This window comes from Suncus etruscus, chromosome 4 (genome assembly GCF_024139225.1).
Source record: "Suncus etruscus isolate mSunEtr1 chromosome 4, mSunEtr1.pri.cur, whole genome shotgun sequence".
Taxonomy (NCBI): domain Eukaryota; kingdom Metazoa; phylum Chordata; class Mammalia; order Eulipotyphla; family Soricidae; genus Suncus; species Suncus etruscus.
Window position 1 is genome coordinate 56,876,737 of NC_064851.1, and position 12,520 is coordinate 56,889,256.

The following is a 12,520-nucleotide window of genomic DNA, read 5'->3' on the forward strand; positions in this document are numbered from 1 at the left end:
ACCTGGCATATGTCAATCACAAAAATAAGGCACTTTTTAAAATCAGGTTCTTTACAAGTAATTCTGATAATATTTTGATTTTTGTTTGTTTGGGGGCCATAGCCAACAATGCTCTGGGCTACTCCTGGCTCTTCACTCACGGATCACTTCTGGAGAGTTCAGGTGACAGTAGGGAGTACCAGAATTCAAATCCTCATCTGCATGCAAGGCAAGCACCCTACAAGATCTACTTTTACTTCAGCCCCAAATATTCTGACTTTACCTTTTCCTAATACAGGTCATGTATTTATGTAATGAAGTTAAAATACTGATACTTACGCTTTTAATTCAGCAAATCTCACTTGAATTTGAGCAAAACTCTCATTTTGACCATATTTATCTGGAGGAAGTGCTTCAATTGCTTGGCTATAACGACCAATCAATTTATTTAAAAGAGCATCATTTAGATGGTCACTGTTTTTCTCAAGCTTAAGCAACAAATTCAGCCAGTCCTCTGGGTTGTTTGCCATCATAATTTGGTTAACAGTTCCTGAATTATCTGAATTAGAGAACAAATATAAAAGAAGACATAATACAAAGTTGTACTTTTTCTTTTAATTAAGTCACTTGTATCCCCAGTATAAATGTACATACTTTTAAATTACTATTAGTTAAGTTTAAGAAAGCATACAAGTATTAAGCAAATCATTCCTTATTCACATATCTTTTGGGGAGATATAGGGGTTTTGGGGCCACACCCAGAAATTCTAAGGGGTTACTTCCGGCTCTGTAGTCAGAAATTACTCCTAGCAAGCTCAATGGACCATATGGGATGCTGGATATGGAACCAGGCTTGGCCCCATGGAAGGCAAACACTCTGCCTACTGTGCTAATGCTCTGGCCACACATATCTTTTATGATAGTATATTCTACTCAGAATAAAACTACAGATTTTGAAGCAAAGCATCAGGAATATTTATAAAATAGCTTTAGAAACATTATGAAGTCTCTCTTTCAGAGCAGTCTCAGGATTCCACTGTGCACCATAACTTTCCAAAGAAAACCCAAGCCCTGTCACTATTACTGTACCAACTTTCCCCATCTCAATATTCTGTCTGGCACAGAAGCCAGACAGTAAAACATACACTTGAGTAAATTAAAGTGGTACAGGAAAAAAAAATCAACGAGAAGGGTAATAAGAGGACGCTATTGTAAATAAGTGGGTTAGGGAAAGTCTTATTTAAATAACACTTAACAAAGACTTAAAAACCTTATGTTAGGGGCCGGGCGGTGGCGCTAAAGGTAAGGTGCCTGCCTTGCCTGCGCTAGCCTTGGATGGACCGCGGTTCGATCCCCCGGTGTCCCATATGGTCCCCCAAGCCAGGAGCAACGTCTGAGCACATAGCCAGGAGTAACCCCTGAGCGTTACCGGGTGTGGCCCAAAAACCAAAAAAAAAAAAAAAAAAAAAAACCTTATGTTAGTAAGGGTAAGTGGATGGGTAGGGTGTGGTGGTATGGAGTGGATAGAAATGTTCAAAGCAGAGAGCAAAACAAAAGCAGTAGCTAATTTAGCAAAGGAGAGCTAACAGGGAAGCTCTGAAACTAAAACAAAAAGACCCAAGGGCAATCCTGAGAAAGGGTCTGAGGATAAAAGGACAATACCCCAAATGGAAACTGAAGTATTTGGCTTTAGGAATAATTTTCTTAATATTGGTGATACTGGGCCTGGAGAGATAGCACAGCGGCGTTTGCCTTGCAAGCAGCCGATCCAGGACCAAAGGTGGTTGGTTTGAATCCCGGTGTCCCATATGGTCCCCCATGCCTGCCAGGAGCTATTTCTGAGCAGATAGCCAGGAGTAACCCCTGAGCAATGCCGGGTGTGGCCCAAAATAAAAAAAATAAAAAATAAATAAATTGGTGATACTGAGTACAGCAGGTAGGGCATTTGCCTCGCACGCAGAGAGACCTGGTCCCCAGATGGTCCCCTAGAACCAGGGATGATCCTGACATCAACTGGGTGTGGCTCAAAAAACAAGAGTGATGATGTATTATCAGTTTTCAGCAAAAAAGAAATACATTAAACTCTATAGCAGACTTATAGGCAGAAATAACAGTAATAAAGTTAAGAAAACAGTATCTGAACATGGGGCCAGAGAAATAGCGTGGTTGTAGGGCATTTGCCTTGCACGCGGCTGACCCAGGACAGACCTGGGTTGGATCCCCAGCATCCCATATGATCCCCCAAAGCCAGGAGTGATTTCTGAGCACATAGCCAGGAGTAACCCTGTGCATCACAGGGTGTGGCCCAAAAACAAACAAAAAATATCAGTATCTGAACTTAAATGTTGATGATTCTTTTCCTTTATTTTTGGTAAGTCCAGTGGTGTTCAGGATTTACTCCTGGCACTCAGGAATCAACATTGGATGGATCAAGGGACTAAGTGGGATGCTGGGGATTGAGGTCATCATGGGCAAGGCAAGCACCCTATCTGCTTATGCCTTCCAGTGGTCCTCAAACTATGGCCCGCGGGCCACATATTGTATTTGTATCTGTTTTGTTTCTTCATTGCAAAATAAGATCTATGCAGTGTGCATAAGAATTCGTTCATAAGTTTTGTTTTTACTATAGTCAGACCCTCCAATGGTCTGAAGAACAGTGAACTGGCACCCTGCTTAAAAAGTTTGAGGACCCGGGGCCTGGAAGGTGTCTGCCTTGCAAGCGCTAGGACGGACTTCAGTTCGATCCCCGGGCGTCCCATATGGTCCCCCCAAGCCAGGGGCAATTTCTGAGCACATAGCCAGGAGTAATCCCTGAGTGTCAACGGGTGTGGCCCAAAAACCAAAAAAAAAAGTTTGAGGACCCCTGTCGGTTACTATGGCTCTGGCTCTTGGTTTTTTTTTTTTTTTTTGGAGGGGGGGGTTGTTTGTCTTGGGTTTTTGTTTTTTTTTTTTTTTTTTTTGGACCAGACCCAGCGACACTCAGGGGTTACTCCTGACTATGTGCTCAGAAATCACCCCCAGCTTGGGGGACCATATGGGACACCGGGGGATAGAACCACAGTCCGTCCTAAGCTAATGGGGGCAAGGCAGAGAGCTAGCACCATCACTCCGGCCCCACTGGCTTGTTTTTAAAAAGGCAGAAAATCATGGAGATATCTCCACCACACAAATGAGTTAAGGCATAAAGTGTATTGGTAAGCATCCACTGCTGCAAAAACTGCATTACATGAACATTTCATTCCATTACCTGAAAAGGAACTTTGAATAGAGACAGCACAAAAGTTAGGTTATACATGTAGCCCCACACTTGCCAGATCCCTGGAACTTTAGAATCCCTTTACCCCTACTGCTGAATGTAGCCCTAGAGGGCCCCAGCATCATCATCCAGTTCCTCAGATTCTGAAAGTGAACCAAGGTGGCCACCTCAAGGAATGACATCCCATCCCACAGCAACTCCCTAAAAAGGAGGAATGTACTCACCCGTGGTATCAGCAGAAACTTTATTCAAGCTTAACTCATCAGTAAGATCTTCATTTTGAAATTTGTTTTTAATATCTCTGACTTTACTCATTATGGAATCAATTGTTAATTCCCTGCTACTTAAATCCTCAGCTTCCATCTCTAAGGAGAAAAAAATAGAAGTGATAATGCTTATTTTAATCTTTAGCATTAAAGAAAAAAAAATTGGGACTAGCTTTTACCCAGCCCCTACTCACACCAGAATAAAGCCCTGAGCCAAACACACAGGCAGAGCTATGGCTCTATGGCTGAGCTCTATCCCAGTCCTAAGACCAGCCCTTTAAATCCCAGAAGAACAAAGCCTAAATTACTAGAGTACATGGAAACAATAAGCATTGGCGAAGAAAAATAGCAGCGGCCTCTTAGTAACATTTCAAGAGACTAAAGCAAGCACTAGAACAGAACTTCCAGCAAGTCACAGCACAAGGCAGCAACTGCAGACCTCCCCACCTGCCCACCCACTTTAAAAAGCTGCCACTTTCTCTCCTTTAACTCCTTTCCAGGATCATTTTCTTTTGGCCATGAACACATTCAGGTTATTTTTAAGAAGAAAAAAAAAAGAAAAACATGAAATTCCATATACCATTTTGTTGTAGCAAGAAATATGAAGTAAAATTGTGCGGGCTAAGGGAATAAATAGGCTTGATGCTGGGGGGCGTCGGATTCAGAAGACAGGACTGGGATCATTGGTAGAGGGAATGTCACAATGATAGTGGGAACACTGAATGCCTGAAACTGTATTATGAATAACTTTGTCTAAGTCACGGTGTTTAAACTAAAAAATACAATAAGATGTTTGCTTGGATAGCTGATGCTATACACACGTTCAAGATCTTTTTGATAACAACCATTTCTCCTGCGTTGGCTTGCTTTGAAATGGAGCAAAGCCCTCTCAGAGCTTTCAAACAGATTCGGACTAGCTGCGTCCCAGCTAGCAGTCAGACTCTGCACGCAGGCTGCAGTCGGGACCAGCAGCCCTAGAGCCTTGATCATGAACCCATGGCGCCCTTGAGAGAGAGCACTCGCTCTTCTGCCTGGGCTGCAGCTCGGGATTTCTCTGGTCCGTCCCTGCACGGCAACGGTTCTCAGCCAGCGAGCCCTGGCCAGTGTGTCCCAGCGGGCCGGCCCCGCCCCGCCTGCCAGTTCCGTCGTGGAGGGAAAAGAAACGAACCCTGGGTGGAAACTGATGACAGCCCCACCCGGGTCTCCGGCGGGTTCTAGAGCGCAGACCGGAAGCACAAGGTGCATCCCCCTCCTGAGCCTGGGCGAGCACCGCACTTCCGGTCCCCCCCCCCTACGGCGGGTCTCGGAGACCAGGCCCGGAGTGCCGGCCCTCCCCTCCCCCTCCACAGCGCTCCGCCGGCCGCTCTCTCACACCCCGCTCTCAGGCATCGGCCGTCTCTCCGCATCACTCAGATATCTGCCCTTGGGGGCCCACCACCGCCGTGACCTCCCCTCCAGCCCCCCGGGATCCCGGCCGGGCAGCACACTCACCGCCGCAGAACCCAGTCCAGAAAACGAACGACGATCTCCCCACCCCTCAGTGCACACGTTTGAATTTCCCTGCTGCTACAGCTGTGGCCTCAGATTGGTCGCTGCGGGTCACGTGGGGACGCCTATCCTAATTGGCTGCAATGCTTAAGCACCGCCCCTTTCTGGCGATTCGAGGCGGGTCTTCCGGTTGGCTCTGCCTGGGGTCGAGGGATGGTTTTGTTTGCGAGCCTCGGAGAGTTCACTCAGTGGAGTCGATGTTCGGGGGCCTGGAACGTGGCGCAGGGCGTAAGGCGTCTGCTTTGCGCGCGCTAGTGTAGGATGGAGCGCGGTTCGATTCCCCCGGCGTCCCATATGGTTCCCCAAGCCAGGACCTATCCCTGAGCGTCACCGGGTGTGGCCCAAGAAAACAAAACAAAAAAAAAGGAGTCCACGTTCGACCAAGCTTGGAGAAGAAGATGGGTGGGGACTTGGCCCAGAGCTATAGGCCGCGTTCCTGGATCCTTCCTCCCATCACCCCCATCTTTATCTTCAACCTCCTCAAATACATCTAGGATGGAGCAGGAAAGGACCCTTTTCGGCCTTGCGGTCTCGGTGCTCATGCATGTCCAGGAGCTTTGCCTGACACTTCTGTTCCTTAACTGCTAATTTGGCCCAAGAGTTTGGGTTATTTTTTTGTTTGTTTATTTGTTTCTTAACACACCAGGCGTTGCTCAGAGGTCACTCCCGGCCCTGTCTGGGATTACTGCTGGCAGGTCCAGGAACCATTTGTAACCAGTCGATTATGGGGATCGACCCGGGTCAGCAAGCACCTTGCCCGGTGTAATGTTTCCCAGGATCCTGTCCTCCCTTTTGTCTAGGGTTTAGCACATTCGCGACCTCTGTCTCCTCCTCCAGTTGGAACCTGGTCGGCTTCTGAGCTCCAGGGCCTCTAAGGTTATCCATCACTGCTGCTGCAGGGCGCAGCTGCTAAGCATTTTGATCTACTTTTCTCTATTCCCTGAAATGAAATGTTGTACCGCGTTAGATTGGGTGGTCCCTGGTAGGGCGGATTGGTTAGAGGTCGTTTTGCCCCTATATCTTTCACTTTCTCAACTCTGATCGTTGCCCTGCTGGCATGAAAACGGTTTTTTGTTTGTTTTGTTTTTGTTTTGTTTGTGGACTGTATTTTCCCAAATTGGCATGAAAACGTATTCTATATTTTTTCATGCCTAGTGTCTATGTATTTTTTTCTTCAGTAGAGGAAGATTTGTTGCAACATAACAGGCTAATCACCTTCTCACTGTTTCATTTAACATTGCTTTTATTTGGAAGGAATTTAGGATACAAGAACACCAGTTCTTGTATCTTTGGACTTTATCTCAGTTTCTTGGAAACTGCCTTCAAATTACTTAATTCTAACACTTCCTTCTGTATACTCATTTATATGGTGATCTCCAGTCCTATTTTTAACTTATCCCTGTACTTTAAATGAATTATAACATTAGTAAATTTTATTTTGGGAGAGGGCACTCAGGGATCACTTCTGGCAGGATCAGAATGTGCAAAGCAAACACACTACCATCTGTACAATTTGTAGTCTTTAATATTCTTAGCTTTCCTTTTTTCTTTTTTTTCATATGTGGAACCCCTCTGCTCTGGCCTGGAATTCTGCATCTCAGTGGTTTTTCCCTTCTCCCATGTCCTGTGTCCCTGAGGTCTTTCATGGCTTTGGGCTTGTTTAGATTCCAGTGTTTTCCCCAATAACTATTATCAAAGCTCATAATCTCTCTGCCTACAATATTACCAAGTTTACCAAGCTTGCTTCTTAAAAAGCCCTCAGTAATTTCAGGGCTGAGAAGATTGTACATGGATAAGGCACTTGCTTGTGGCTGAATTGATTCAATCCCCGGCACTGCCAGAGTTGATCTCTTAGCACAAAATCAGATTTTGGGTCAATCCCCTACCCCTCCTTGCAGGAATGATGACAGTAGTTCTCTGTGTTGGTTCATGATTCTTTAGTATTTAAAAAAATTATAGTATTGAGTAAAAATGATACTCAGAGTTAAACAATAAAGAAGTTTATTAGAAAGTAGAAAAGAATGGAAAAGAAATTCCCCATTTGATGGTGAAAGAGAGATAGTATAGCGGGTAAGTTTTTGCCTTCCATGCAACTAGACCAGGTTTGATCCCTGGCATCCATATGACCCTCCCCTAAGTACCTTTAGGAGTGATTTCTAAGTATAGAACTGGGAGTAATTCCTGAGAATTGCCAGGAATCCCAGGAATCCCATATGACTTCCCCCCCCCCCAAGAAAGAGAAAGAAACTTCCATTCAGGGAGTTATTATTGGACTAAGTTAAATATTATTTTGTGGGTTTTTTTAGTAGGAAAACTGAGTATTTGTATTGTCATTTGACAAGAATGTTACAGAAAAAGAAATCCAAATCAAGAGTTCAATGAGCTATCATCTCACACCAGTGACTATAATACATTTCAAAAGTAGTAGGGACAGTCTGTTGGCGGGGATGTGGTAAAAGGAAGTCTTAGCTTCTACTGGTGGGAATATTGTCTGGCTCAATCACTGTGGAAATTTTTCAGTAAATGGAGAATTGAACTGCCATATGACCTAACAATTCTACTTTTGGTCATCTACCCCCAGGATATAAACACACCATTATTCATTGCAGGGCTGTATAAAATAACTAAATTATATAATCAGCCTTGATGTCCAAAACCAGATGAATAGATTATGAAAATGTATAAATACGGGGCCGGCGAGATAGCACAGCGGCGTTTGCCTTGCAAGCAGCTGATCCAGGATCTAAGGTGGTTGGTTAGAACCCCGGCGTCCCATAGGGTCCCCTGTGCCTGCCAGGAGCTATTTTTGAGTAGTTAGCCAGGAGTAACCCCTGAGCACCACCGGATGTGGCCAAAAAAAAAAAAAGTATAAATACACAATGGAATAATATGCAACTGAAAGAAATGATAAAATTATGCATTTTGCTGCAATGTGAACAAAACTAATAGATATCCTCAAAAAACTAGAAATTGAGTTTCTATATGACACAGCAATGCTACTAGGGATGTACTCAAAGGGCCCAAAAACACAATGCAGAAAAAGAATCTGCAAGAGTGATAGTATAGTGGGTAGGATACTTGCCTTTCATGAGGTCCCCTGAGTCCACCAGGAGTGATCTCTGAACACAGAGGCAGAAGTAAGTTCTGAGCACAGCCATTGTACACAAAGCCTCCCATAGGTTACCAGAAAGTCAAAATAATATGAAATTTATAAAAAAAATTAAGTGTAAAACTGAGGTTTACAGTTATGAAATTTTCAATACATGATTAAGAATCCAACCAAGTTGGAGAAATATGAGCTTTTATTAATTCTCTTGAGAGCTGGGAAACAAGCCAGTGAGCCCTGCAGCTCTCATGCTGCAGTATAGGAAAGTGAAAGGCAGTATTACCCTAGTTCCCTCAAATTAAGGAGATGAAATTTGAAGTTTGGGATAGCCATGTTAGCCCAAATTCACAAGGAAAAAAGAAAGTTAAGGACAGAGAGAACTCTAGAGAGTGTCTCTGGAGAAGTTCTTATCCCTAATTGAACTTTGGTAAGTGCATGTCTCTGTACAGACTATACTATGACCAAGAAAAAAAAATGCTAAAAAGATCAGAGGAAATAATTCCAGAGTCTATAAATATTAAGGGATGGTATCTTTTCAGAGAGAAATTTAAAAAAGGACAAGATTATTGCTTATGGGGTATTTTTGTATTGTATTTTTTTTAAGTATTGGGACAAAACTAGTCTGAAGTATACCCTAGACTATTCTGCCTAATAAGACCAAACTTTAAAAAACAAATTCTTTCCAAAAAACTTAACACAAGAAAGTTTAACCTGATCAATTTCACAATGCCTAACATGTTATAATTGTCCCCAAACCTTCAAAAACAGGAAACATTACTACAAAGAAGACAAAATCTGACTTGTTGGCTTTATATTTTTTAAGCATTCTGTCTCATTTCACCTGGGTCAGCTTTTCAACTGTAACCCCTGGATCTATCTATCCTCAGTGTCTGTCTATGTGTATGCATGAATGTATGTGTTAGCCACCTCAATATATGTCTAATGTCCATCTGTAAAATACATAACATCTTTATTGTATACTGTCCTTCCCCTGTTACGTATTAACCCTTCTTCCCCCTTCACTTACCACCTTACAAATTCTTTTCTAATTCTTCACTCTCTCAGCCCCCATCTGTTATTTCTCCCATCTCCCTTTTTTTGGGGGGAGGGGGGCCACAGCCGTTTGATGCTCAGGGGTTACTCCTGGCTATGCGCTCAGAAATCGCTCCTGGCTTGGGGGGACCATATGGGATGCCGAACAGCGGTCTGTCCTATGCTAGCACTTGCAAGGTAGACACCTTACCTCTAGCGCCACCTTCCCGGCCCCAAAGTTTATCTTTTTTTTTTTTTTTTTTTGGTTTTTCGGGCCACACCCATTTGATGCTCAGGGGTTACTCCTGGCTAAGCGCTCAGAAATTGCCCCTGGCTTGGGGGGACCACATGGGACGCCAGGGGAATCAAACCTCGGTCCTTCCTTGGCTAGTGCTTGCAAGGCAGACACCTTACCTCTAGCACCACCTTGCCGGCCCCCTCCCATCTCCCTTTTTACCCTCAGTTCTTAACTCCTCATGAAGCAGAACATTCCCCCCACCCCAGCCAGCTGCCAACCAGCTCCAAAATGAAAAGATAGATTCTCAGTCCAGAAGAAGCTGACACTGCCACTGCTGCTGCTTTACTTTCAGTGGCCCTTTTTCCATATATCTCTTTGCTGTGTACTGATGCTTGCTACCAGATTTGGTTCTGGGAAGCCCCCACCTCGAGGACATATCCTGATATGTGACTGCTGGGAGCCATTTTTTAGACTCCACAAGACCAAATCACAGGCTGAAGCTGAGCTCTGGATTTTATCCCACCCACACACCCTCCAACTATTTCAAAAGACTAAAAGGGACATGTATATCTCCTTTGAATATTTCTTTTCTTTTCTTTTCTTTTCTTTTTTTTTTTTTTTGGTTTTTGGGCCACACCAGGCATTGCTCAGGGGTTACTCCTGGCTGTCTGCTCAGAAATAGCTCCTGGCAGGCACAGGGGACCATATGGGACACCGGGATTCGAACCAACCACCTTTGGTCCTGGATCGGCTGCTTGCAAGGCAAACACCGCTGTGCTATCTCTCCGGGCCCTGAATATTTCTTTAGATGTATTTCCTTAATAGATATAACCCTTATTGTCTATCCTCTTATGTAACAGCAATTTTCCCCATTTTGGGGCTCTTTTTAGTATTGAATTCTGTAGATAAGTTTCTCTAATGTTCTTAGTCCATGTTAGAAGCAGTTTGTTGGGATTGTTTAGTTTGGTATTTTTACCCCCATATGCACCAGTAGTACCATGTGGCATTTTTTGCATAGGCACATTAAAAAGGGGGAAATCTTATGTGTGCTAACTAGTCTTATCTAATAGAAATAGGAACACATACATTTTATATTTATGCAGGGTCTTACACCTTGAACACTTGTCAGAGTGATTTGGCTTAGGCTTCAGATGATCAGGCATTGACTATTCACCCCTGTACCTTGGATTCCGTCTATGGAAAAAAGCACTATTTTCTACATTAGTACCAGGACTCAGACTTCTACCAGGGAAGGCCCTACTGCAAACCTGGCATCGACTTACTCCAGAGTTTGTTCATATGACACCCTGACCAGTTGGTAACAATAACAACCTTCTTCAGGTTAGGGTTCTCTGCATTGCCACTAATGGTGAGACAAAACCAGAAGATGCTCCATGTCACCCTTACTTTGACATAGAATTTGTATAGAAACTATGATCTTTACAGAAATCTGAAAGCAACAATCATATTGTGAAGAGCATTTTTATTGGGACCACGGAGAAAGACTTGGGGTTTGACAACTTAGTATGCCTGGAGCCTGGAGTTGGTCTTATGCCAGGCTACTTCATAGGTAAGGTCTCCCTGTCTTTTAGGTCAAGGGTTTTTTTCCTTTCTATTTTCTTCATATTTTGCTGTGCCTATGCAACCAACAACAACAAATGCCACTGCCACACATACACATATACACCTTTTTTATTGTATTTTTATCTCTTACCTTTAAAAAAAGGAGCTTACTAAACCTTCTGCTATTGTATTAGTGACTTCATTGGAGATACAATAATTTTCCCAAATATATTTGCACTGAACTTTTTCTTCTATCTTTTTTCTACTCTTCCATTTTATTTTTTTAGTTTTCCTTTCTATTTTCTTTCTATATTTTCAATAACTTTGCTTTCCCTTATCTTGAAACAAATGTATTATGATCAGTTATATGAAACTATGTGATGTATTTCTTTAAATAAAAAAACAATTAAAAAACTAAGATAAAGACCAGAGAGATAGCATGGAGGTAGGGCATTTGCCTTGCATGCAGAAGGATGGTGGTTCGAATCCCAGCATCCCATATGGTCCCCTGAGCCTGCCAGGAATGATTTCTGGCATAGAGCCAGGAGTAATCCCTGAGCACTGCCGGGTGTGACCCAAAAATCAAAAAAATATATATAAGATAGGAAAATATGAAGAGCCTAAACTATTTGGACCATTCAACTGTAGCAGTAGCCTTCATCAGTGGGTCTCTGAGCCCACAACTATCTCTGTAGAGTCCAGGGAAATACTAGTGAACCCAACATTTTACCAGCTTGTAGGTTTATTCAGCCATCTTTAGACTATGCACATTTGCATGACATTAGCACCTGAGATTTTTCACTTGACATTTCTGACGGTCACAGAGAATGTCTTATTTGATATCAGATTTCTACAAAAAGTACCACTGCTCTTCTTGATTCCACTTTTCTAGACAACTCTTTCTTCAGAGCACAAAGGACTTTACTATTGTGTGGTTAATAGTTCCAGCCCTTGGTTACTTCTGTCAAACTGGGCATTCATTACCTACTTTCCCTTTGTAACTTTCTATCTGAATGGCCCTAAAACAATATGGTTTCTATGTGTATATCTTAATGTTTTAAAAAGTGATCAGTAAATTTTTCCAGTTGTTATTTATCATGCCCTCAAGTTATGTAGGACCCAAACATATTTTTTGGATCAAATCTGAAACAGATGTGAGCCACAGAGCTATTCTCAGATGTGTATTTTTTCCTCCTATGACTAAGAGCTTATTAGTATAAGGAGCTTATGCTTTCCCCATTATTAGTCCCCTTTGATGGGTTTCTTGCAGGAGAATATATAATCTCCTCCTTACTTTAGATTTCTATCAAAGATTCACTGTTTACTCTAAATGATTGCCTAAGCCAAACTAGCTCAAGCTTTTTAAGTTCCAGGAAAGTGGACTGGCCTTTACAAATTAGCCAGGCATACTCACACAGGCCTCAACTTGTGGGAGCTGAACTCCAGGTACAAGCTGGAACTTAGTTATCCTGATGCATAAGAAAACTTTCAGAGGAATTCCACAATGGCAAACTTTCAAATTATAGAGGAGC

The 12,520-nt window shown here is 43.0% G+C and overlaps 1 protein-coding gene across 1 annotated transcript in view; it reads right to left on the reverse strand.

Moving 5' to 3' along the window:
* Positions 1-3,598, reverse strand: part of TTK (TTK protein kinase) — a 57,905-nt gene extending 54,307 nt beyond the window's left edge. The window contains exons 1-2 of the mRNA XM_049772314.1: positions 3,460-3,598; positions 319-538 (exon numbers count right to left, since the gene is read on the reverse strand). Of these exons, the coding sequence (XP_049628271.1) occupies positions 319-538; positions 3,460-3,598 (359 nt within the window). The remainder of the gene's footprint in view (positions 1-318; positions 539-3,459) is intronic.
* Between the last annotated feature and the right edge of the window lie 8,922 nt (positions 3,599-12,520).